Source organism: Melanostigma gelatinosum (genome assembly GCF_949748355.1).
Source record: "Melanostigma gelatinosum genome assembly, chromosome: 5".
NCBI classification, from domain to species: domain Eukaryota; kingdom Metazoa; phylum Chordata; class Actinopteri; order Perciformes; family Zoarcidae; genus Melanostigma; species Melanostigma gelatinosum.
The window spans coordinates 20,211,969-20,238,033 of record NC_136638.1 but is presented as its reverse complement, the minus strand read 5'-3'; the positions used below and the strand labels follow the sequence as shown (position 1 = coordinate 20,238,033).

At 46.3% G+C, this 26,065-nt stretch overlaps 1 protein-coding gene across 1 annotated transcript in view; it reads left to right on the top strand.

The window, feature by feature from the left end:
• The window catches only part of drp2 (dystrophin related protein 2), a 149,460-nt gene that overhangs the window by 59,627 nt on the left and 63,768 nt on the right, over positions 1-26,065 (top strand). Inside the window, exons 2-3 of the mRNA XM_079268873.1 lie at positions 4,233-4,407; positions 15,283-15,439. Coding sequence (XP_079124999.1) covers positions 4,361-4,407; positions 15,283-15,439 — 204 coding nt within the window. The 5' untranslated portion in view covers positions 4,233-4,360. The remainder of the gene's footprint in view (positions 1-4,232; positions 4,408-15,282; positions 15,440-26,065) is intronic.

Below are 26,065 nucleotides of genomic sequence, written 5' to 3'. Positions count from 1 at the left end.
GAACCATTAGTGCAGGTTGTTCTGTGCACTGGTCAGAGAGTGTGTGTGGGTCGAAGGACATCAGGCAGATGGCCTTTTTGTCCCCTCGGCCTTGAGGAGTGGGGGAGCCATGTAGGTGTGAGCGGGAATGTACAAGCACAGAGAAGTCTTTGACCAAGAGAGGAGTTTTTGCTTATTAGGTCACCCATCTCTCCCCATGCCTGTCTGTCCTCCCCTCCCTCCCTCCCACTCTCTCCTTGTTTGTTTCTTATATATCTCTGCATCCAGCGTATCTCTTGATTCTCCACCAAGCCAATCCACAGACAAGGTAAATATTGCCAACACTCAATTACCCGTAGTGACAGGTTCAACAACGTAAGTCTAAGACTGGAAGGCTGCACTTTTAAGGTAGGCACTGCACATTGTGCGAGAGCTGCGTCTGTCTGCAGAGCTCCAGTAATGAGAGTAAATCCTAGCTATCTTATTGCTTCTCAGGGAAATCTCAGCTACAGTCTTGATTCCTTCAGATTAATATCAACGCGTAGACATGGTGTGGCGGCACACTGGCTTTGATCCTCTGATGCTTTATCTGCACAGTTGAACCGTCTTTTCTCGTTTGCTCAGAAATCCAGCAAAGCTCTGTGTGCTATTTTGTATCATCTTCATCTCCTTTGATTTGAAATTCACATATTGTCCGGAAAGTGTCCTTCCAGGTTGCCTTGGCTCGAGAGATGAATATGCAGATATTCTGTCTGCACTGTTCACATAATTGAGCAATTTTTAAAAGAGTTAAGCTATGGTTTCTACAGGAAACAGTCAAGAGTACATGGAAGTGAGAGTCGTAGCCATCGCAGCAAGATGAATATTGTCTGTGTCACTTTGTGGCATGTTAGTGAAATCTCTGATGGTTTTTCAGCGTCTTTTGAAAACACGCAGCACATGCGCCTGACTGAGCAACGCCATATCCGATCAAGTCCATAAATAATGCATGTTTAAAGCTTGAGTCATGTTTTTGAAGTTTAAAGCTGGAGACAGACCCACCTTGCACTTTGGGCTGATACATGCCTGCGTGATGCTGATGCTGAAAAAGTTGAAGGAGGAGAAGAGAGATTTGAGGTCGCAGCGCTGTCTGTCACTCGCTTACCTCTTCTCTCCTGAAACAAACCTCTCTCAGAGCTATCTCTCAGCTCCAGGGCATCCTCTTGGTGTTTGTCAGTGATGTGGTTGATGGTTGTCATTGTGCAACTCCATTTCACATCTTGAAGAGTCAGCTTTCCAAAGCAAACAAACAATCATGCTGCCTTTCCGTCTCTTAAAGATCATTGTGTCGTGTGGAGCCTCTGCGGCCTCATTTCCATGTTTTATTCACAAACACAGCAGTGAGGTGAATCAACTTTGTACAAAGAATATAAAGGCGTTTTAAGTGAATGTTTGAGATCAAGTGAGGTCACATGACCTCTGATTACCAGCGAAGAGAAAGACAGTGAGAGCAGGACAAAGTGGGAGAGGAGGGCTGATTCATAGACTCACCTACACTAACCAGAGCTGTCTGAGGAAGAAAAGGAAGGGAAGGAAGCGGAGAGATCAAGGGAGATAGCAGTGGGAGCGAGATGGTCATGATTCATGTGGAATTGGAAAAAAAAATGCATTTGGCCAATCTGGGGTGAGGTGGTCTGTAGAACAAACTGGAAAGGTGGAGAGAATAATGAATGTGTATGGAGGAGGAGGAGGAGGGAAGGATGAAGATAAAGAAAGGAGATGAGTCCACTGAAAGTCTTTCCCTCCCTTGGGAGTCGTTCAATCAAATGTTGACACTGCAACAACAATTTCTTTCTTCCGTGTTCATTTCAGGCTCAATGTGTTTCAGACAAACCACCTGAGCTCGAGAGAGAAGCGCTCAAAGGTAAACAGTGAGTTGGTTAACCCTTTAATGATCCCACCCAGAAAAACAGCAATGGGAGATCAAACAACAAAAAATTATTTGTGTTTCTTAACTGATCCTCTACCAAACAGAGATGGCTATCTGCAGTCGAAGTACATTTTCAACGTGTGAAATCCTCGAGAAATTACATTTGACATATAAAGTAAGCATTAGGGTTGTTACCAATGATTTTCTTTATTGATTCTTCTTTTGATTATTTTCATTGTTCATCGATTAATCATCATTAGTCTATAAAACATCTGAAAGTTTCCATCCCAGTTTCCCAGAATTCAAGGTGATCTCTTCAGATGTCTTGTTTTGCCCGATCAACGATCCAAAACCCAAAGATATTCAGTTTTGAATCACCTTTATTGGCACGTGCAAGGAATTTGACTGTTTTATTTTTTTTGCATCTCAATGTACTCACACAGAAACTGACTTAACAGCTAAAGAGACAACAAAGCTGAACAAATAAAGGAACAAAATAGACAACACTGCGATGTACACAAGTACTAAGAAATAGTATCTATAAGTATTATATGAATGTATATGAAAAGCAACAATCATCAACAATAACGTGAGAAATAAAAAGTCTATATATAATTATATAAATATATAATATAATACAAATGGTGCAAAAAAAGACTGAATGATATAAATACAGAATATAAAACAGAGAAAAGCAGAAAATCCCCACATTGGAGACGCTGGCACCAGAGATTGAAATCGACTAATTAACGAATCGTCGCAGCTTGAATAAACATGAAACAATGTTAAATGCGTATAAATACAATTTTGAATTGCCTATTGGTGATATAAAAACAAAAAACCATAAGGTACAACTAGTGTTTCCACAAAATATCCCAGTAAATGGTTAAGGACTTGTGTTTTGATGACTTTATTACCAATTGAATGCAATTCGTGCGTGTGTGTGTGTGTGTGTGTGTGTATATGTGTGTGTGTGTGTGTGATAAGGCTGAAGGTGTTAGCTGAGAGGCCCAGCTGCTGCAGAGGTAAAGGTTGTGAAATGAACGGAAAAGACGAGAAGCCTCTGACAGCCCAGTGACCAAACACAAGATTTATCACGACCTGTGAACCAGGGAAAGCTTCTTCTGCCACTTATTGTGGCGTGTGTGTGCGTGTGTGTGTGTCCGTGCATGTGTGGACTGCCTCCTTGAAATGTTTTTCCCCCACAGCGCCATCAAGGGGATTGCACCTCTTCAGGTCTAGCCTCAAATGCCCCCTCACTCTGAAAGTCTGTGAAAGGCTTTTTGTCAGCGTTTGTTTCCTTGAGTTTAATGGAATGGAATAATGGGATGAAACTGCTGGCGTCTCATGATTCAGGTTTTCTATCTTGCACACATGACACAGTTATTCAATTTGACTTTGATTTGTTGACTAGACTTCTCCTGTGTGTGTGTGTGTGTGTGTGTGTGCGCGTGTGCGTGTGTGTGGGTGGCGCTTTTCTTTAACACGGTGGGTGTGTTACCTCGAGGTAGACTGTATCTCCCTGCTGCTTTATTGTTCAGCTCATCTTGACCTGTTTCTTTTTTAAATCAGAAATGCAGGTTCTGCCCTGCACAGTCTTTTCATTTTCTTGTCATGGACGAGACAGATCATTCATGTTACGGATTCATGTGTCCCAATGTTTCCCCTTTCATTGATCAGGTCTTAACGAACAGTAAACCTGCTGCTCACCTCCCAAAATGGAGAATGTCGATGAGGATTTCTATTTGTTGGTTTTAGAGTGGTTTGGTATAAATGTGTTCAAATGTGAATATGGGTAAAGCTATAAAGTACATTTTTGTCTGTAGGAACATGACTCAATAACATTTGAAATTCTGCTCACTCATTCTGAGTGGGTGTTTAGACAGAAAACAGTGGCTGCACATGAGAGACAAGTTGGAAGGCTTATCAGACACTACAGCACTGCACAGTAGTTCATAATACTAGATTTCGTTTGTACTGCTCTGGATTACTCGACGATTGCAAAGTGAACGGTAGAAACTCTTCATTCATGTTGCAAAGTAATCAACCAGAAACATGCGCTTGAATGTCTTTGATGGACCCGTGCAGTGCCTTGATGGATGATGTTGCGTTGTGGCAAAAGTTGAACATTTTATGGTGTTTTGTGAATTTTTATTGAACAATACGTTGTTTTGTCTTCCACAACGTCTTGTTTGATGAACCTCTGAGGTCGCCAAAAAGTTGTTCTTATCCCATCTGTTGCTTTATATATCAGAACAGAATATTAATTATTAGCAGGCTCAATCCAAAAAAGGGAAAATAAATTGTCTGACCTGGGTGTCCCCCTGCTGTTTCTTGTCCTTAGCTGCGGGGCGGCCCTCGTGGCCGGGATGCCACTGTGTGCCGTGCCAGTCCACAGTGGACGGTGAGGGCCAGGAGGAGGGGGCCGAGTGCAGGACACTGAGAGGTGGCGGCCCGCACCAAACAGGAGAAATGAACCTCTGCTGGAACGAGATCAAACGCAAGTCCCACAACATCCGGTAAGAGGACTTTTATAGTGGCATTTATTGTAACGGTCTGGAAGGATGGATGGATGTTTATAGAGCCAAGATGCTTTTTGTATACAAGAGAGAGAAGTGCGTCCGTTCTGTGCAACAATAGCTGCAAACCGCTGATTGTATGAGTTGGCTGTCTCAAAAGAAATACAAATGTTCAAAATGTTTTCTTTCATGATTTTGTCAGGATACATATCATTTTCCCAAAGAAACATCTGATCAGTTTCATCTTCAAGCAGTTTGTTTCACGAATTTGCGGTCTACTGAATCACTCCGAGCATTTCTGTGGAAGCTTTTTTTCAAAACGAATCAACTTCCTGTGTCACAGTGACCAAATTTGGAAACAAATCTAGCGTGATAACCCAGTTGCTGTCAATTAGCCACACACAGTTAGCATAGGGATATGTAATGGAAATAATAAAAGCCTTTCGTGAGTCTGACAGCTTTTGGCTTAATCAAAGTTATTACACTATACAGACTGTTAATTGGCAAGTAATTAATACTTTTCTACCTGAACATTAAGTGAGAATTGTACTTTGAATTACTGTTGCAGTTGTCCTTTCGTGTTTGAATCTGTGGCGAGACATTGTGCTAATATGTGCGCGTTTAAGTCACACGGGTTCATGGAGCCTAATGAGGTCTAACATTTATATATTCTGTCTCTTGCGTTGTTTATTTTCCATTTTCCTCCAACGATTCTTGTCGCCATTCGCTGTCAGATTTCAGGCAATTAAAAATGTATTGTCTAACAATGTGCTGTCACACAATAATGCATATTTCAGCGTTCCTTCCTGTGAGCTTAATTATTGATACACTGTGGGTTAATACTGCCATTGCACAAGTCACACTCGAGAGGTTTCTCAGTGCAAAACAATTAGGGGGCGTTGTTCTTTGATGCTGAATTGGAAACTTGCCGCATCATTTCTGTTTCTTCTATTCAACTGGCATCCTGTTTAGACAATTGGCCCCTTAATTGCTTACTTGACCCTGATGCATCTAGGAGGAGGGAGGGGGAGGTTAGCTGTGAAATTGGTTAAGACAGTTTCCCCTGCAGCCGCGTGTAATGAGATCACTATGGATGGCCCGCAGTGGATGTTTATATCAGAGCTGCACTCTGACTTCATCAGGCTGAGAGAGAAAGGGATGGAGGGGAAGAGAGAGAGAGCAGACAGCTGGTATTAAATCATCACAGAGGAGAGATGGGATGCAGGGAAACGGCAGGAGCAGAGGCAAAGAAGAGTGTAAGAATGAATGAATGAGAAAGAGCTTCACTGAAAAGCTGTCTAACCTTGCGGGTGAGAGCTGTCCAGAGGAAACGTCTGACTGCGTTCACTGCCAGCGGCTGGACAAGTGCAGACGACCGGCTTTATAATGGCCTGTCTGGCATTGATTGACAGGTGGTTGAGGCTCTGTTCCAAGTCACGGCGGCTTCTTTCTTTAAACTGTGGTAGGCCTAAATTATACCGTATAGTATGCTGCACCTTGACTGGATTTCAATTAAACTTCCTCTTTGGTGCTCTTAAGCTCCTCATTTCTAAACAAGAGTATCAATCCAAGCAAGAAACTGTGTGACGCTGAACTCAATGGTAATATCTGTATGCTAACATGCTCACAATGACAATGCTAACATGCTGATGTTTAGCAGGTGTAATGTTTACCATGTTAATTGACCATGTTAGCATGCTAATATTGGCTAATACTGCAGACGGGGGAGGAAGGCATGTTTGAGTGTGAAGCATCCCATTGTGGCCGTCATGGTTGGCGCTCTTGTAATCTGCTGCATTAAAACGGCGGTGGGACAGCGGCGACTACCCATGCTGTCAAACTTGTGGTCATTATTCACTCATATTGTACTTTATTTTGCTGTTATAGTCTCAGCAGAGAACAACTGACTTTTAAGGATTTCACTTTTTATTGAAACTAAAATGGCTAAAAAAAGTGCAATATCAAATAAATTACAACGATTAACAAACTAATTAACTCATATGTAGGCCTGTAAACAAATAAATAAATAAATAAATAGACTGTAGCCTATGTCAGTATATAAAATAAAAGACCTGGCTTCATTGAGACTATCGATCTCCTCCGCTGTCTTTCATTGCTCGAGCAGCGCCGGCCACTAATCATAAAACATTTAGATCCGGGGTCTCAAACTCATCTTCACTACGGGCCACATCAGCATCATGGTCGCCCACAAAGGGCCGGTTGTAAATGTAACTACTCGAAACATATTGTTAAATAACTCTCTGCATTCACAGTTTAAAGTAGTCTTCAATGCGCACAATACATTTCCATGTCAAATGTACAGTAACCAGTCAAAGAGCTGCTTCTAATTGTTTAAGTATCTCATAATTTGACTTTCTATTTCATAATTTTGACTTTCAATCTCATAATTTTGACTTTCAATCTCATAAATTTGACTTTCTATCTCAGAATTATGACTTTCTATTATAGTTATGACTTTCTATCTAATAACTTCGACTTTCTATCTCATAATTTCGACTATGGGGATATTTTTATTATTATTAGTCTAACTTAAACTTCGCGGGCCACATAAAATGACGTGGCGGGCCGGATTCGGCCCGCGGGCCGGGAGTTTGAGACCCCTGATTTAGATGCTGAATGAATAAAGTGTAATTACTATTCCTAATTTCATGGGCTGTTTGTGACTTTTGGGGAAATGTACTGTATGTTAAAACAACAACAACAAGCTTGGGAGCGTCCGGGTGAGCCACTGCCATCCCCAGAGTCCCGGTGCTCGCACGGCTGAAGAATAATCCCCGCTCCAAAATTTGATGTGAAAGCAGCCATTTCTGAAAAAAAAAAACTCAGACAAATTAAGATAAGGAGTTAATAGCGCACAAAATGCATTCTCTAAATGTTTACAGATGGCAGAGCCACAGAGAATTTATCAGTGTGACACAGTGTCGCTCAGCTAATTGGACTCGGTGCTGATAACAGAAGGTTAAAGACTTGATCACTTTTTGGGCAACTTGTATGGAAAGTAGGCAAAATCATAAAACTGTGAGCCGTTCTACAAACACTCACCAGCTGCGTAGCATGTGTTATTGACTGCAAAACAGTGCTTTGATGCCATGGGCGAAAAGCTGCAGACATGCTGTTCTTATTGATGTGTGTTTTGTGCTATACCATGTTGTGGTTTAATGTCTTACGCAGGATTCAGATAATAGCACCAAACAAATGGGCCGCAACATTATTTTTCGCTGTCTCTCATAATCACCGCTGACTGATTATGAATATATAAAAAACAGACATATGTTACTGCAAGCTTATTGCTGGGGCCATTCAGCCATCTGTAACTGTTGTGTAAGACAATACAGTGTGAGAGTGTGGGTGGTTTCAGTGAATTTAAGCTATTTACTTTGGAGAAAAGTTTCAATGGCTGTGTGATTCACTCAATGGACAATCAGGGAATTATCTGGCATTCTCTTTTACATTCCTTCATTTGTGTTCATTTGCTTTGAGTGTACACAGCTCTAATACATCTCAAAGGAGAAAATGACGCACATGGCTATCCAGTCAAGCTCAGCTAACCGGCTGCGGCTTCTTATTCACTTATACAAGCATGTTTCCCAAAACATGTCGGGCTATTCCTTTAAAGTCCGCTAAATGGGATGTACATGTCAGTGTGTTTTTGTAAGTCATCTCTTGCTCAGCGTATGGTAGTGTTAGCGATGTGATCAAGCCGTATTTCCACTGAGACGCGTACTTTGCACTCTATGGCAGTCAAACACACGGTAGCTTGACGCTGAATCATCACAAATCTCTAGTGTAGTAGTAGCAGTAAACTGTATGACTTCTTCAAATGCATTTCCCACGAGACTTCGTTGATGACAGTGTCATGGGTAACAATATAACACATTGTGGAGATTTACTTTGTGCCACATGGGGAGGGGCCCCCACTTTTGCACTGCAGGGAATGCCCACCGACGTTGGTGTGGGTGTCTTGGTGGCATGTTATGAATGTATTTGCTGCATGGCTCGGATAACTGCAGCGAGCCAGCCGCCCACGCTCAGTGTCTGTCTGAGGGCAAGAGGAGACCTCTGAGTTTGTTTTTGCCTCTCTGTTTGTGTCATTCCAACAATGTTCCCGTCTCTATTCACAAGGACAGATATCTGTTGATGCGCTCCTCATTCAGGGCCTGTTATTCTCATTCATTTTCTCATTCAGGCTTTACTTTTTTTTCTACTCCTCTTCTGGTCTGTTGTTGCTTATCCTCCAGCTATATTCGTCTGGTCTTTCCCTTGCTAGCGCCCCCCACAGGCAGCCCAGGCTCAGTGCATTGATGCTGCTGCTTGGGGGGTTTGTAATTGGAGGTGTGTGTGGGCCATCAATCATTTAGTCGCTTGAAGGATTTTGCTTTCACTGCTGCCTGAGAATCGTTTTGGGATTCAGTGGTTTATTTCAGGGTATGAACACGGCATCATTTTCCCAGGATGCCATGCACATATTTGCTCAGTCTCATGGTATTACTGTAATACTGATTGATTTGGTTTGAGCTTCTGGGCCAAATATTTCAAATGTGACCTACATTTTTCCTGTTTACCTGAGGGTCTATTCGGTGACATTGTTAATAACTCTGTTATTCAAAGTTACTGTGAGGAACTTTTAACTGGTTGTGAAACCGTCTCATTTTACGCCTCTGTATGACCGATATAAGTAAACACGGCCATCAGCTGGAAGATTAGCTATTTCTATAAAGTTATTCTTAATGCATATGAATAGAAATGAGCTGTTGACACAAACACACTAAAAGTCTATTGCTACAAAACGACCAACCTGTTTATCAAATATGTCTATAAGAAGCTGAATCTAGTTTTGATCAAATCTATTTTGCTATTCTTCTAAAGGGTTTCTTCAGTTAGAACCAACAACTCCTCCTAATTAAATGTTACAATATGTTGTTTGTCCATGTGGTTTGGGTTAAAACCACGACTTAGTTGAGGTTAGGGGACCTTCGTCTTCATGGTTACAGGAATAACCACTGGCTTAAGTTTAGGTCAAGTTTAAAAGAAACCGCTGTTGATTGTTGGTTTGGAATGGACAACGAACAGCGGTCTTGTTTGTGGTGGAAAACAATCTTTTTAACCTCCTTGTGAGAATAAGTTTAAGTGATGAGATCAGGATGACACTACAGCAAGCCAGACATGAAAATACCTTCGATATGATGACGTTTTCTATTTTGGTTGAAATGAGTCAGGTTGGCCTCGTTTTTCATATGTTCAGGTTTACGTTCACGTATGGAATGCACAATATATACAGTACAATAAAATAACAGAGCAGATATTGAATTTCAAGGAATAGATTCATAAAAAATTTGAAGCTACACACATGCAAAATCTCCATCTATAGTTGTAACGAGGAGGCGCAACAGGAGTGTCCTCCCCGTGGGCATCAGCAGCTGTAAATCCTCAAACGCCGACAGTATTTCCAGCTGTGGCAAACGGCCCCAGTGGCTGTTCTGCTCTTGTTACTCGCCAAATGTGTTTCCCACACATCTCAGTAAGGTGGCTGTTGGAAGAGACGCTTTAGGCAAGGCATCAGTAAAGTCCTGCGCCACAAGAGAAGTCCCTGAATGTGTCACACGCAACACACACTACGCCTACAGTGCAGGAAATAAAAAAGGGAAGCAGAACGAGTGAGAAACCCAAGGAACGTTGGCAAGACATGAACATGCTGCTTGCATTTTATCAGGCCACATTATTTATTGATATTCGAGCTAAAATCTTTCACTTATCTACTGATGCCATTTGAGACCACCGGGGCATGCTAATAGCCTTACAGTATGGGCTACATTCGTTCAAAACAACAACTTCACACCCGCAGTTGTGTCTGAATTTATGTTGGACTGTTTTAAGCGTATTGCAGGTGTTGGTATCGATGTGTATGTTGGTGATTACATCAACAACTAGTTTTAGTACAGAAATGCCAAACTAGATTTGAGACATTTAGAAACGGTGTCTCCACCACATAGTTTGTTCACATAGACTGTAACGTTTCACTTATGTCTTAAAAAACTATGCAACGAAAAAACAAATGTGCATGTTTAAAAAAGCACGATCTATAACTGTACTATACTATGTTGTCATCTGGTTTTTTTAAACTCTCGATTGTTCTTGGTATCTGCCTAAAAAACACAGTATTAGTTGGGCTACAGTCTGAACAATTTGGCATTATGATTCTCACATGATCTTGTGACATTGTGCAGATTTAATATTTCCCGAACCGTAACCAAATTAGTTCGTTGCCAAACAATACTAAAAATACAAGGATTTGAACAAAACTGTTCTGTTTGTATCCAATCTGATGTCTATTTATGATGAAAGTGTTGTCGTATCATTTGATGGTCTTCGTACGGTATCATCTGCCCCTCCGATGCACGTCCTCACTGTGGTGACACAATGCAATGCAACGAAACAGAAAGCCTGGTTCCACTTATCTCTGCTGTGTCAACGTGGCCCATCACATACCCTCGCATATTTTTTCCAGCTTGCGCAACATCTCTGCAATTGCAAGACAAAGAGAGGGGGAAGACAGGAGATAGGAATGGGGCTGTGCTCAAGACTTCTCTGGGCCCCGAGGCAACACACTCGCTGGCTCCGATCTCCTAAAACAGCAGAAGCTCCTATCTGCTATGCATTAATTAATCATTGAACCGAGCGCTAAGCCTCTCTCTGTAATCTCTCCGACTGATTGGGGAGTTGGATTTCTGTTTGACCGTGTCAAGAAATGTGAAGATACAACCGTTATTAGCAGGCAATAGAGTTTCCCAACTCTGAAAACACTGAGTAACGCTACATATAAAACTCAAGGCTTTCTAAACAGCAACACCCTTAATATTTACACACAAAACATGATGATTCTTATCCACAGCTACCGACCGGTGTTGAGCTGATAGCAGCTCAGTGTCGCTCTCAAGGACACACGGATTGATTGACACATTAATCGGTGTATTCACGTTCGTAACAAAGGTTGGTCTCTCTCATGCTGGGCTACTTATTCTATCAGTTCTGAGATTTGCTTGAAGAATCCAGGAAATGAAAAAGTCTTCAATGTGTATTCTGACAATACCTTTATTTCCCCAGTTTAGACATCACGTGTTCCCTGGTTGCTGTCTTTCATTCTTGGAACCGATGTCTGTGATGCCGACAGACGACTCTGCGCGTCGAGTCTGTCCTGTTGTCTTGCAAGTCACACAGCATCTCATTAATCCATTCGTACTGACCTTCCTTGACATATTGACATTGGCAAAACCCTGATCTGCATCTTAAAGGATAAGGTCTGGTGATATCCATTTTATTTCTAGCAAATCAAAAGAAAAGACCAAAAATGAACTGATCCCGCTTATGATTTGTTTTGATATGGGTTGTTCGTCTGTGATGCATAACTATACCGTTGTCCAGAAACAGTTAAAAACACACCAATAAGCCACTCTTTTCCATTGGGTGACTGTCATTACACTGCATATGGACACTTGTTAATACACAACCCCGCTGCTGCTGAAATCCGCGGCTGAAAATAGACCAAAACAATTCATTTTATTTTTACAAGGCAGGCAGTATCTGCATAAGTTTGACTCCTGACTCTGTGTGATTTTCTGATGTGGTCATCTGTGGAAAATCATTGCCCAACCTTGGACCAATGCTTTTTCATTTTTTACATCTTAATGAGAAGTGCTGCTCGTAGTGATGAAACCACATACAATATTCATCTGACCCTGCAGCATCTTTCAGCTCATTGTTTTAGGTTTCTGAGGCTTTAACCGTTAACTTTACTTCGCCCACATCAACGTGGTTTTAAGACGCATACGTTTTACCTGAGGAAATAACTGGGACAAACACAGAGCTAAAAGAGAGGCCAACTTGGCAACAGTTTGCCAACAAATTCATCATATCAACTTAAGAAGGACATAATACGTCAGTGTTGTATAAATGTATTCATGCTTGTTTAATGTCTAACTCAAATGACCCTTCACAAAGATAGAGGAGCACACACACCCTACCCGTTTCCACTTTAGCACACACTCAAAATCGCTGGCATCTCCTCCTCTAACGCAGCAGAACTTGGCCCACGAATAGCACTTAAACTGATATCATGATGTTTCCACTGGAGATAACATAGTTTCAGTCAGCCGCCTCTACTGGCAAACCTTTCGCCTGGTCTCCCCACAGCTTAGCAGGGTGAGAGTTGTTCTTGGCAGCACCCGCCATGTGACGACGTTTCCAATACAGCGCGGGCAGTGCGCTGTTTGTCTGACGCTATGTGTCTCACCCTCTGTGTGTGTAATGGAAGCAGTAATGGGTCAGTGTACTGTGTGCTGTGTTTGTGTATGAGTGTGTGAAACGTGTGGTTTGAAGCGCTTTGAAACTTCTCTGCTAAAGTGCCAGGGGTCATCCTTTGATGAATGGCCTCACTTAGACGTATCTGAGGGAAGGACTCCCTCTGATTTGAGTCAGAAACCTTTCATGCTTTGTGTGTGTGTTCTATTTAAATCCTTGTATTCACGCTTGTTATGGACTGAGAGCCGGTTCTGCAGGGGCTACAGTAAACTAGATCCTCTGATTCACAGCAAGCTAAGCTGGGGGGGGGGGGGGGGGCAGCGCGGTCTGCTTCACACAGGTTTCCTGACACGGGGACAAAGAGGCCTATCAACTCTGAAAAGTCCAATTACAAGCTTGTTTTCGCCTTTCCATCTTTCCTCCTTAAAGTTGCAAAGCTTTTTCCCTCGTGCCCTCCTGCAGCCGGCCTCCCTGACGTGATTCCTAATCCCTCATGTGTCAGCGCTCATCTGTGCCAATTTTCAGTTCAAATCGCCTGACCTTTGTTCACGTGACTTTGCTGATGGTTGCATGCTAATGGTGCAGCTGTGAGTGTTTTCTTGGACTCCGCACAGGATTTGCTTATGTTAACCATATGTTTTTGCAAAATTGTGATTATTGTGTTTGACTACATTCAGACTTCTTCAATCCTACAGTGTTCCTCTGACTTCACTTCCACTTTCATCTGAATATCAGACCAATTACATTTTTGAGATGTTCCCCCTCATTTATAGTCATGAGCAGTGACACTTAGACGGTCTGTTTCTCTTTCTGACTCTCGCTCTTGCTCTCACTTACACTCCTCGTCTCTGATGTGACAGTGCTGGCAAATTGTGATGTGCACGAAAAATGATAGTTGAGTGCTGGCTTCTGGTGTGTAATTGAAACACTGGGACACTTTTACACCGCTTTCCCCTCACCCCTCCAGTGCCAGCTGTGCCACTGATGAGCAGTATCGTTGCCTCAGACATCCCTCATGCTGCTGGCAGGTGGCAAGCAGATACATTCTCTGTTTCTTGTTCCTGGTTGATGCAAACAAACCTGCAGCAACACACAAACCTCTCACCACCTAGTATGTGCCACAAGATACGTTGTGCTTGTTTTGCTGTGACATTGTGATTTAACACTGTTGCAGGAAGACTTACTGTATAGTGTCCTGTATTTTGGAAATGCATGGTTCGGCTCAGATGATACCCAGTTCTGCGTGTACTTGCTTACTTTACTGGCAGATATGCATCTAAAACATCTTTTTCAAAACAAAGGATCCCTGATTTATACCAGAGGTAAAATCTGAGAAAAGAATCTTCACTGGTTGATGATTGATTGAAGACGTTAAAATAATGAAACTGTATTGTGCAGTAGAGTTCGGGAGAGGGGTTTTGCAAATGGTCAACTATAATAATTACATTTACACATTTTAATGGTTAATTATTTATCACACACCATCATCATCGCCACCCCATGCTTGTTCAAAAATCATGACTATGTTAAAATACAGCATTCAGATACAGAATTGTCCAGAGTGACATGATCAGTGAGGTGTAACTCATTTAAATCCATTTGTTCCCTTCATAACTCTTTCAAGGTGAAGTTGTGGCCTTCGGGGACAGCAAATCGTTGACCTTCTCACAGTGTCAACAATGTGACTTCTGACAGTTTGACGTCTGCATTTTGATATAGTTGCCCAAATTAAGAACAGTGAAGAGTCAATCAAGGTCCTCTGCAAAACACAGCGGAATAGGACATTGCATTAAGATGTTTCTGTTTGATCTAGAAATAAATGCCTGTTTTGAACGACCCTTGCGTCATTACTGGATTAGAATTGAAGGTTCAATTCAAAGGTTGATGAAGTTTTATCTTTTGGATGTTAACAAAGCTAATACTGTCTTGGCATTATGGACAGTGGGCTACTTAAAATAATGAATGATAGTTTTATTGGAATAGGCTATATAGAATGTCGGCCACACAGACAGAGAGTCACACAGAGAGAGAGAGTGAGAGAGAGAGAGAGAGAGAGAGAGAGCCCCTCCCCCACAGTCCTCCTCAGTTTCTAATATGATATTCCCGCATAAGTAAACAGTAACACGTAGTGAACTACTCCCTGCTGAGTTTAAACTGTTCTGCTTATTACATTAGCTAGATATCCAAAATGCTCCCACACAGGCCAATTCAAAAGTATTTTTTGGCAGACAACAGATTCGTTTTCACGTGGGCTGCAATGCAGGAATCAGGACACCACAGATTTCGTAGTTTCTACGATTCTTAGAGGAATGAAACTGTGACGTTATGCAACTGTGGTTACGGCAAGAACCCTGACATCCCTAGTTGTGACCAAATTTGATCTGCAGTATTTGGTTGGAGTGTTGGAGAGCATTTGCTGAGCTAACTGTCTGTGTGTGTGTGTGTGTGTGTGTGTGTGTGTGTGTGTGTGTGTGTGTGTGTGTGTGTGTGTGTGTGTGTGTGTGTGTGTGTGTGTGTGTGTGTGTGTGTGTGTGTGTGTGTGTGTGTGTGTGTTGGCAGGGTGCGGCTGGAGGCCTTCTCCGACAACAGCGGGAAGCTGCAGCTCTCTCTGCAGGAGATCATAGAATGGCTGACCGCCAAGGACGAGGAGATGTCGGAGCAGCTGCCCATAGGAGGCGACGTGGGGGCCGTCCAGCATCAGAGGGAGTTCCACCAGGTAATGTGGTGTGATCTGTGCAATGTGATGTGTCATTGAGATGTCAGAGGCAGAGGGTTGGAAGCAGTGGTTTGTAGCAGGTGGTAAGTGGAGGAATTTGTTGTTTCTGGAGACAGTTACCATGGTAAAGTGACATGAGGCGCAGTCGGGTATTATGGGTTTGTCAAGAAGAGTTGACCTCTCATAGCTGCCTCGGTAACATGTCGACACATTCAAGGGAGAGAAGTCAGGCTATAAGAGCGCAAAGCATATATTCAACGTTGAAATGTAATCAAACAGAGAAAATGTATGAATAAATATAACGAAATGTTCTAATCAATTGTGTAACAAATGTTTAACTTCATAGAAATGATTTAAACAAATGTAATGAATGTTTCTGTGTGTTCTGTGGAGCTGAGATAAATGTATTGGGCAAGTATTGGGCAAGAATGACATTGCTGTAATCAAGACCAGATGTTGGGTGTAGTCAAGTGGAAAGATCCAGAAACTGATGTAATAAGTTGAGTCATACAGGCAATGTTCGGCTTAACGCCCTTTCCAGAGGGAGGGGGGATGAGTAATGGACCAAACAAGTGGGGGCTGATCACAGCCCATATGAGGAATATAAGGACATGCTTGCAAAGAGCAAAGCTGGGATTTCATCGCGGATGCCGTACCAAGCGCATCGGAGGAAGATACTACAGCCTGCAGCTGATGTATTGAGGACTTCGTCTCTGTTCACGGAAAAGAGACCTCTGTTCGTGGACATTGAGATTAAAAGACGAAGTTTCTAAAACTCTCCCCACCGCTCACCTCTAAACATCTGGACAACTGAGAAAGCCGCAGCTGCCTGAGAAAGACTTTGTACTGAGTTTTGAGAACAGCTGAACGGGCTCCGTTGCGGAGCGGGAGGATCGAGGGTCAGGCCTGACCTTCGCTCCTAACAACTCCAAAAGAACCTTTTTCATCGCACCATTGGACATCCAGCTCCAACCGAGCCGTCTCGGCGACTAAAACTAATGAGTATAATCGAAGAAGATAATTAAATTGACTAATCATGTGTAGTGACATTTTATGTGAGCTGTAGCTGTAACCCCTGCAAACTAACTAAATATAACCTGCAATAAATATCTAATCTGCATTTAAAGTGAAATCCTCAAGTGCATTAATTTGCCTAAGTAGTAAAGAGTTCCTCGTGACAGTAAAAAGTTAAAGCTATTGTATGTCTAACAACTGAGTTCTGAAAGGTTATCCTAGAGACCGAATCCACTTAACAACCCCTTACGGTTTTAGCAAGAATTAATCCTAGCCGTTAAAACCTAACCTGGCATTTACCAAGAGCGCGGATCCATAAGAGGGAAGCTGCCATAACCGACGCGACTGGTGGGAGCGCCCGGGGTCAGGACTGGTCTCTCGGCCGAGCGCGCTCTGACCGGAGGAAGCAGGGTAGACGTCGGAAGTAACGGCAGTTAGCGGAGCCAGGCGAGTTCCCTCGCCAGAACACCAGCTCGAGAATCTTTTAATAGAGAGCTGAGTCAGTAATTAGCCCCGTATCGGGCCAGAAGTACCCAGGATCTAACACGTGGCGCCCAACGTGGGGCTCGACGGAAAAGGAGTACGTTGAGTCCAAAAGAAGAACCCCGGCAGCTAAGAGAGGCTGTCGTTCGTGAACGAAAAGACCTGAGGTGAGGCGTTGGGGTAGAAAGTAAAGCTGCCCAAGCCTCGAAGAAGTCCGATTGCGAAGACATCCACGAATCGAAGCTGTGTGTGGTATTTACAGGCCAACACAGGAGAATCCGCAGGCGACGGGGAGAATCGACCAGACTCGCCCGACCTGTAGAGGGACCAGAGCCTGATCCCATCCCTTCCTCAACGCGCGACGAGAGGCTTTGGGAGGAAGGCGACTCGAGACAACAAAGACAAAGACAAAGTCCAAGATGGAAGAATCGCCCGGAGGATCCGATAGCGGCGGAGGCAACCCAGCGGGACGAGCCAACGGCCCTGATGGAGGAAGCGCCACCGGACAGCAGAGAGGACCCGACGGCGACGGAGGCAGCCCGCAGACGGCGACGCCCCAGCAGAGCGAGCCAGTGACATCGCCCCTGGACCAGGCAACAGATGACAGCCCGGACCAGCAGAAGGACGACGCTGGACCACACGGAGCGACATCGGGAGTACAGACACCGACACCGGCTCCAAGAGGCAGAAGCAACGTCCAACATCAGATCATCCTGAATGGCAGAGGATGGGACACCTGGGACAAATCAATTCAACAACACCTAATCGTGCTGCATGAAGAAGCAGATAGAGCGAAGGTGGGAGAAGAAGTAAAAAAGAATTGCGAAAGGGAGGGGGGTTATCTTGCTCCCCTCACCCATAAGTCCGGAATGGTGGCGGCAGTGGTAGGGTGTGAAGGACCCCCCTCAGGCAAGAAGAAAGTGGGAGAGTGGCTACAATGGTGGCTAGTAGTAATGAGGGTTATTAAAGGAAAAATAGTCACCATTATTAGCCCGTCAAAAGAATATGACTCAGTCGTGAAGATGCTCGCCGCAGAAATCGGAGCGGGGGCAGTGACTATAAAACAGAAAGTGATAGCCACCGCCCGCTATAAAGAAAATAAAAAAGAGCAAGACGCAATAGCGGCATACATAGCCACCAACCTAGAATATACTGAGGGGAACGGCGACGATCAGGTCAGCACCCACAGCACCGAGGTCTCCGTGCACTCCCAGTCAGAGGAGTCCACGGGGTCCGAAGGAGAGAAAGACCAGGACAGCAGCAAAGACGGGGAGATCTCAGAGGAGGACGAACCGAGGGACGACTCAACGCTGGATAGGAGCGCCGAGTACCAACTGCTCCCGCCCTCCATGCAATCCGGGACTCCCGCTGCCGCGGCAGTAAAAAAGGTCCTGCGGGACTACAACGGCCCAGAGCCGAGGCGGCCCCAGAAAGCTAGGGGTAAGACCAGACATGTTCACTCCCCGAACCCAGAAGACCATCTTCAAAAGTTGAAAAAGATGCCCGAGGGGACCAAAAAATATGCGAACCAGACAGGGTTAACTGCATATAACCACTTCGGAGAGCCTTGGGACATAGACAGCCATGGACTGGTTGTCTTAACCAACTCACATCTAAAGCCTCATATCTCCCGGTTCAGAAAGAATCTGGTAAGAGAGGCAGGCAGCCTCTACAAAGAAGAACTTGAGGGGCGCCTCCCGGGATGCAGACAAAGACAGGAGGAGGTGGTGGTTACGAGCGGCGGAGAATCAAGACATTATGCGGTGCTACACGTACCGATCGAAGGATATGAGGATGGCGAAGATCAAGACGCCTATCGGGACAGCATAGAGGAGGCATTAGAAAAAGGTGTCACCCGAGCAAGTGAATTGTCCTTCAAAAGAGTCGTTATATGTAACGACGGCGCCAGGTCCGGCAACCTACCATGGGAGGTAGCCGAAGAAGCGGCAATGAGGATTCTGCACCTCCTGATGAACGCTCCTCACGGGTGGAACAAAATCCGCGAGTTGGTGATAGTCACCTCGGTGGCCCAATACCAAGAGAGAAAAGAGAGAATACTGAGACCCCTCTTCAAAACGGAGGGGCCAAACAACTGGAGGGCAGGACCGCCGGAATACAAGGACGAGAACGCCCCAGTTGCGAAAGCAGTTCTGCCACGGCTCCCGCAATCAGTAAGATTGAAGAGAGAAACCAGGACCGAGCAGAGGAGCTACGAGGAATCAACACCCGGTCCCTCAGGACGGGAGGAGCGACGTCCACAGGTCAGCTCAAGTCAGGAAAAACCACAAAAGGAAAGAAGAACTCCAATCCCCTCTCCCCGGACAGTAGCGGTGCAGACAGAAGAGGAAACCCCCGTGCCAACCAAACCTCCACGGGGGTTCCCCAGCCCAGCAGAGTCCGTCGGCGTGCAGACAATGAGCTACTCCGGAGGCGGAGAAGCGCACATGATAAGGTTCGAAAGTCCAGGCGGGAGCAGGGAAAGTCCCAGGGCTCCACAAAGAACGCCAGAACCAGTTCAGCCGGCCTCGCCGTCAGCAGAACCAGAACGAGAGGCGCAGGAAGAAGCCGCAGATGTAAGTTCAGATGACGAAGAAACAGCGCCAAGCCTGACCTCCATCGAATACGAGGCTCCGGGAGGAATGACCGACCTGAGAATAGGAAGCAGAAAAGGCAAGAAGAACGCGCTGCCCCTAGTTTCAGTGTGCACGGCTTCGCTGAAATTCCCCCGAGACGATCGTTACGGGCCCATGACCACCAAAGACGGAAGAAAAGCCTATGCTCCAGAGGTCGGTCAAACAAATTATGATGTTCCAGAAATATGGCTGCACGACCTCGAAGGAATGAAAGGAACAATGGTCTACGCGACAAAAAGAGAATGGGCGAATTTTCTAATGGCCCCGACCTACGGCTCCCTCGCAACAGCCACGGAGCTGACGGGTAACTTTCGCACAGGCTTTGTGACAATCGTGTACGACGTCATGTTGCGACGCCTGAAGAAAGCAGCCTACAAGCTGGCAGCGGAGGAAGACAAAGCGCGGAGGCAAGACATCTCGGGCAGCGAGGACGAACAGCCACCTCCAGGGCAGAGCCTCGCACGAAGCAGCTGCCTCGCCACCGCTGAAGAAAATGACTGCATAACAAAGATGCGGGCTTCCACCCAGAGCTTTGGTGAGTTCAAAAAGATCAAGGCGATGGTGACAAACCGAGACCCAAAAGAATCGGTGCAAGAATACCTGACGCAGAAATGGCTTATGGTAAAAGCTAGCTCCACAAACGATGAGGCGAAAAGATTGTGGCTAGCTCATGTGACGGACCAACCGATGGGTCCCGAAGAAACCGCGGAACAGCACTACCGAAGATTAGTGTTGGAAGACTGCGAAGACGAGGAGTCACACATCGACAAGGCAAGAAAAAGCTTAGACAAAGGGCAAACTCTCACCCAGGCATGGTACGCCTTGCGACAGGCGATTCCGCCGGAAAGAAGTGTGCAAGTCCTTAGGAAGCTGACAAAGGGCCTAATGAATGACATCGATTTTGTGACCCTAAACATCAACAAAAGTACCACCGAACAAATCCAAGAAACGGTAAGAAAGTGGGATTTGAAGAAAAAACACTTGGAAGAGAAAAGAGAAAAAGGAAACCAGCCGAAGCCGCCGGCTCCCAGGCCCTCGTATGACAACGCAAGGCCCACCGAGGGACCCGGTCCTTCACAGACACAGAGAAGGCAGTCGGGAGGATTCCAGAGGAGTCCACAAAACTACGAGCGTGAGCCAGGATTCCGGAGGGGTTCTCAAGGCTACCAAGGCTACCCGCGAGAGCAAGGACCTCAGCGGGGTCCACAAGGAAGCCAGAGGGAGCAGCAAGCTCCAAGGCAAGAAGGCTTCCAGAGGCAGGGCGTTTACCACAGGGCCCAGCCGGATCAACAACAGGAGGGGCCACGGCCCCCGCCAGCCAACAAGAGCGGTTTTCTCTCTTCCGAGGATTACAACAAGCTGACGACAGAACAGAAACAGGCCCTTCGTGCCTCCCGCCTGGAAGGTGGGAGCGAAGGGCAGAGAAAGTAATGGCTAAGCGGGCGCGGGTCACAGTGGATCATGCCTACTGGGTGGGGGACGACATATACACCGACGTGGATGGAATCCCCTATCAGGTAGATACTGGTGCAGAAGTGTCGATGACCCGCAAATGCCTTGAAACAAAAGGACACCTGACTGTTCAACTAGCCGACGGAACCATCAAAAAGATTCCGTTTGGCGTCTGGAAAGGAGTTGTATGGGCTCTAGGACCCTACAATTTAATGACAATAACAGACTTAAAAGAGCTGCATAGCAGCCCAGGAAATCGAACCCCAATACAACAGCGACTCAGAGTCCTCGGGGCAAAACTAATCCAGATGGGATCGTTATCACCGGAGTGGTACAAACCAGTGAACATTCCAGAAGTGACTAAGCAACAAATCGATGACAGCGACCTTTCTCCGGAGGGAAAAGAAACGCTAGAAGACATACTTTCCAAAGCCGGAGTGGCTAGGTTCAAAAATGACTGTGGAGACATGGGTGCGAAATACACCCACACCATAGAAGGGGGTGTACACCCGCCAGTTCGCCAATACCCCCTGAATCCAGGGGCCGTTGCAGAAATGGACCTGATAGTCACGGAGCTCAGCGAACTAGGAGTGGTGCGAGAGGAGCCAAATCCCATCACAAACAGCCCAATACAGGCAGTCAAGAAGCCTGAGTCATCGGGAGGAGGATGGAGACCTGTTATCAACTTTAAGGCCCTCAACCGCAGGACTGTCGCCAACCGCGCCAGCCTGATCAACCCACAAGGGACGCTGAAGACACTAAGACTGAAAAGGTACAAATCCTGCATAGATCTGGCAAACGGATTTTTCTCGTTGAGGCTAGCCAAAGCCTCCCAAGGCAAGACAGCGTTCACCCACAAAGGTAAAGCGTACGTCTGGGAACGGCTACCGCAAGGCTACAAAAACTCTCCGAATGTTTTCCAGTCGGCCGTAATGGATATACTTGACGGCCTAGAGACAACAATCTACATCGATGATGTATTCATTGCGGATGACACCGAAGAAGAACATCTGCAAAAATTGAGACAAGTCGTAGAACGACTAACAGCAGCAGGCTTGAAATTGAATCTGAAAAAATGCCAATTTGGACGATTCCAAGTGAACTACCTGGGATTCCAGGTCTCCAACGACCTGGGACTCTCAGACGGATTCCGGGAAAAAGTGGAGCAGATCGACCCGCCAACCTCGCTGAACGAACTACAGCAGGTGCTGGGGCTCTGCAACTACGTTAGGGACCATGTCCCTAGCTACCAGAAGTATGCAAGACCACTGTATGTAAAACTACGAAAAGAAAAGCCAGAAGACGCCCACAAGAAGTGGGAATGGACCGCAACGGATCAAAACAATTTGGAAAACCTGCAGACAGCCATTAAAGACGCTTTGCGGCTGGAGCCACGAAGCCTTACAACCAAGCTGGTGGCAGAGGTCAGTTGCAACGACGACGACGCAGTGGTAAAAGTGTGCAACGAGGGCGGGGGAATAGTCACTTTGTGGAGCTACACCCTGTCCTCCGTGGAAAAGAAATATCCAGCAGAAGAGAAGGAGTTGGCAGTTCTGGCAAGGTATTGGAGCACCCTGAAAGACCTTGCTCAGGGGCAGGGCATCAGGGTCCTCACGCAAAGCCAGGTCCATCGATTCCTAAGAAAAGCCACGGTAGAGAGCACGAAGGCGACGAACGCGAGATGGGGACGTTGGGAAGACATCCTGCTGGACCCAGACCTCGAAATCGGCCCTGCACAACCTGTGAGTAAGAAAAAGACGACTCAGGACGAGAAGCCAGCCGAACCGAAAGAGTGGACTCTATACACCGACGGCTCGCGAAAAGGACAAGACGACAAAGCCTACTGGGGCTTCATTCTCAAGCACAATGAGAAGGAGCGCTTCAGACAACGAGGCCAAATCCCCGGCAGTGCCCAGACCGGGGAGGTGACAGCAATACTGGAAGGTTTGCTCGAGTTGGAGCGAAGAAAGGTGAAACGCGCTAGAGTCATAACTGATAGTTATTACTGTGCTCAGGCCCTTAACGAAGACCTGTCCATATGGGAAGAAAATGGTTTTGAGAGTGCTAAAAACAAGAAAGTAGCTCACGAAAACCTATGGAGAAAAATAGCCGAATTGCGGCTAACAATGGAGCTCGAAGTGGTGCACCAGAGGGCCCACACGCGAGCAGGAACTCATTGGCAAGGAAACGAAGAAGTGGATCGTTTCGTCCAGATGAGACAAATTGTCTTTGTTGGGATCGAGAAATGGGAAGATTTGCCCAAAGGACGGGTAGTCCCAGAAGAGAACGTGAAGGAGGTGGTGCAAGCAGTGCATGGAGCACTTGGACATGCAGGCACCGTTCCAACACGAAGGGAACTGGAAAAGCAGCGACTCTGGATTCCTGAAAAAGAAGTCCGCAGAATCCTTCAAGACTGTGAGTTGTGTGGTCGATACAACGCAGGAAGGAGAGGACAAAGAGTGGGAGGACTCACCATTAAAAGTACCGTACCCTGGGGTTCTATCTGCATGGATGTGGCAGGACCCTTAGGGGTACCGGGTAAATGTGGAGAAAAGTACCTGTTGGTGCTTGTGGACTCCATGTCAGGGTATGTAACCACAAAAGCCGTAAGAAAAGCTAATGGCAACAGTGTTGTTAGCATGCTGGACCAAGTCTGTGGCTACTTGGGGTTGCCTAAAGAGCTCAGGACCGACAACGGAACGCATTTTCGCAACGCAAAAGTGGACCAGTGGTGCCAACAGCATGGGGTAATGAGGATCTACTCTCCCCCATACACCCCCCAAGCTAACGGGGTGGTGGAAAGGACCATTGGCTTGGTGAAAAGTTGGATTGGGAAAAATGCCAACTCGAGAGAATGGAGCACTAAGACCCTGGAAATCGCCAAAACCCTGAACGACCGCTACCGAAGTGACAGGCCCTCTCCAGCGGAGGAGCTGATGCGCCGCCCCTTCACATCACAGGAAGTGGGGCGGGGCTCAGAAGATAAAGAGCCCAAGCTTGCGCAAAAGGTGCCACTTCGAGTAGGACAGCGCGTCTGGATCAAGGCTCAGGTCGGTGCTTCTAACTCTGCAGTCAAAGCCAAGTACGATAAATCAGACATAATTGTCAAGATTTTGGACAGTAATACTGTTCAACTCAAGAAGAAAGGAATCCAAGGAGTAGGGCAGCTGAAGCCAGTTCCGTACTAGGAGCAACCAGGAACTCAAAAATGGCCACCCACATACAAGCTTTACCACCCTTTGTCAGAGTGGCCAATGTCAAAGGGGTGGTTAACATGAGAAGGAGTACTACGGGGCTCTGGGCAGGAAGAGCCATGAAGAAGTTGGAGTATGCAAAGAAAGGCTTTCTCTCAGAAGAGAATGAAGTCTTAACATGGAAAGAAATCAAGAATGATTGTGTGGTCTGCCTGCTGCCGACCACCCTTAACCTCACATGGCAGGGACCCGGAAACAAGAAACCACACCGTGTCTCTGGAAGACGAAAAGAATTTGACCGTATGACCCACAAACCAGTGAAGGTTTTGGATGCATATGTGTGCGGTTTTTGTCGTATAGCGCTTTTACCAAGGATGCACTTCGTCATCCAGTGGGATCTGCGGGGGACAAAGCTGAACCTTAAGGACTGTGTCTGCCAATGGGATGGACACAGGCTGCTCCTCTGTGCGTCTTGCTCCGTACTCCAGCTGAATGGACTGCTGGTGCAAGCTGGAGCAGCCGACGGATGGCAGGTGAGAAAGTTTCTTCAGCCGATACAAACCCTGGCACCCGCCTCGTGGGAAGGTGAGGGTGCTGCCGCTCCTGTTGATCTATCACAAGCAGCGACTGGGGGACCTTCGGCACCATCTATGGGCCTACTCGACGGCGACCCACAAGAAGCAAGTGGAAACCGTAGTGAAGTCCCCATGAGATCCTGGTGGGAGAGAGTGCAAAGGAACTGGCCATACAGCCCAGGCCAGGCCGAAGTTATCAACCCGCCCCTGTCTTCCGTACAGATCCCAGCGGCCTTCAGGGTCTTTCGCAGCCCTGATGACCCAGGGTACACAGCCACCGGAGCAAACCTACCCGATTGCCGCTTGGAGATGGCAACACGAGAGGGGTGGCTGGGGCCCTGGGAATTAACAACCTGGCGCGAGTTAATTGAGGAGGTGTTTTGTGATCCTGATGTGCCAATACGTGAGCTTGCCCCGGTACCAACAGAAGCTGGTGCTCGCGGCACGAATCTCCAGTATTCCACCACAGATCTGGACGCCTTCCACCACACCGGTGCCAGGACCAAGGAAAAGAGTAAGATTTTCACGGTCACCCCAGAGGGATGGCGCAGAAACGGTGCTATGCAAATACCGGGCTCCTGGGCGTCCAGAGCGCCAACGCCTACATGGGAGACCCGCACAATGCGCGTCATGGTGACGCTGAAAACCGTGATGGTTCCATTCGACGGTGTGTACTCCGTCGGGGTGGAGCTGACCAGAGCGGATGAGGCGGAGCCTCCTCCAAACCCACGCGCAGACGCAAAAGGTTTGACCGCTTGGGCACGGAAGTCATTTCGCAAACTGCAGCGGGGTGGAAAGCCTCGCAGTAACAGCTCTTAGAAAAAGTATAGCTGCTGGAAAAAACGGAACTTGATTGTCAACATGTCGCTGCCAAACCCACCAAACAAAGATTGCAGGGACCTATCAATAGTCTCTCAGTCCCTCCTCGCACAAAGAAGGCCATATCTGCAATTGCCGAATGAAAATGTCTTTTTGGACAGACCCCAACGCGATTTTGCCTACCGAAAAGGCCTCTGTGGATCCGGCGCCTATTTCTGCAGCAATGGCGAATATAGGCGCTCGATTGACCTGTCAATACCCGGGAAGGCGGAATTGCTGACTGCTTTTCGCACAGGATGGCAACTCCAATATGACAGAGTCAATCGGACCCATCCGTGGCTGCTGCAGCCAGTCCTCCCTTGTCCTGACCAATCCCCCTGGATCCTGAATACCGTTTTCATCTCAGTTATGGGTCTGCGGTTGAAGTTGCGCTGGGGTCCTAACTATGCTGATTAT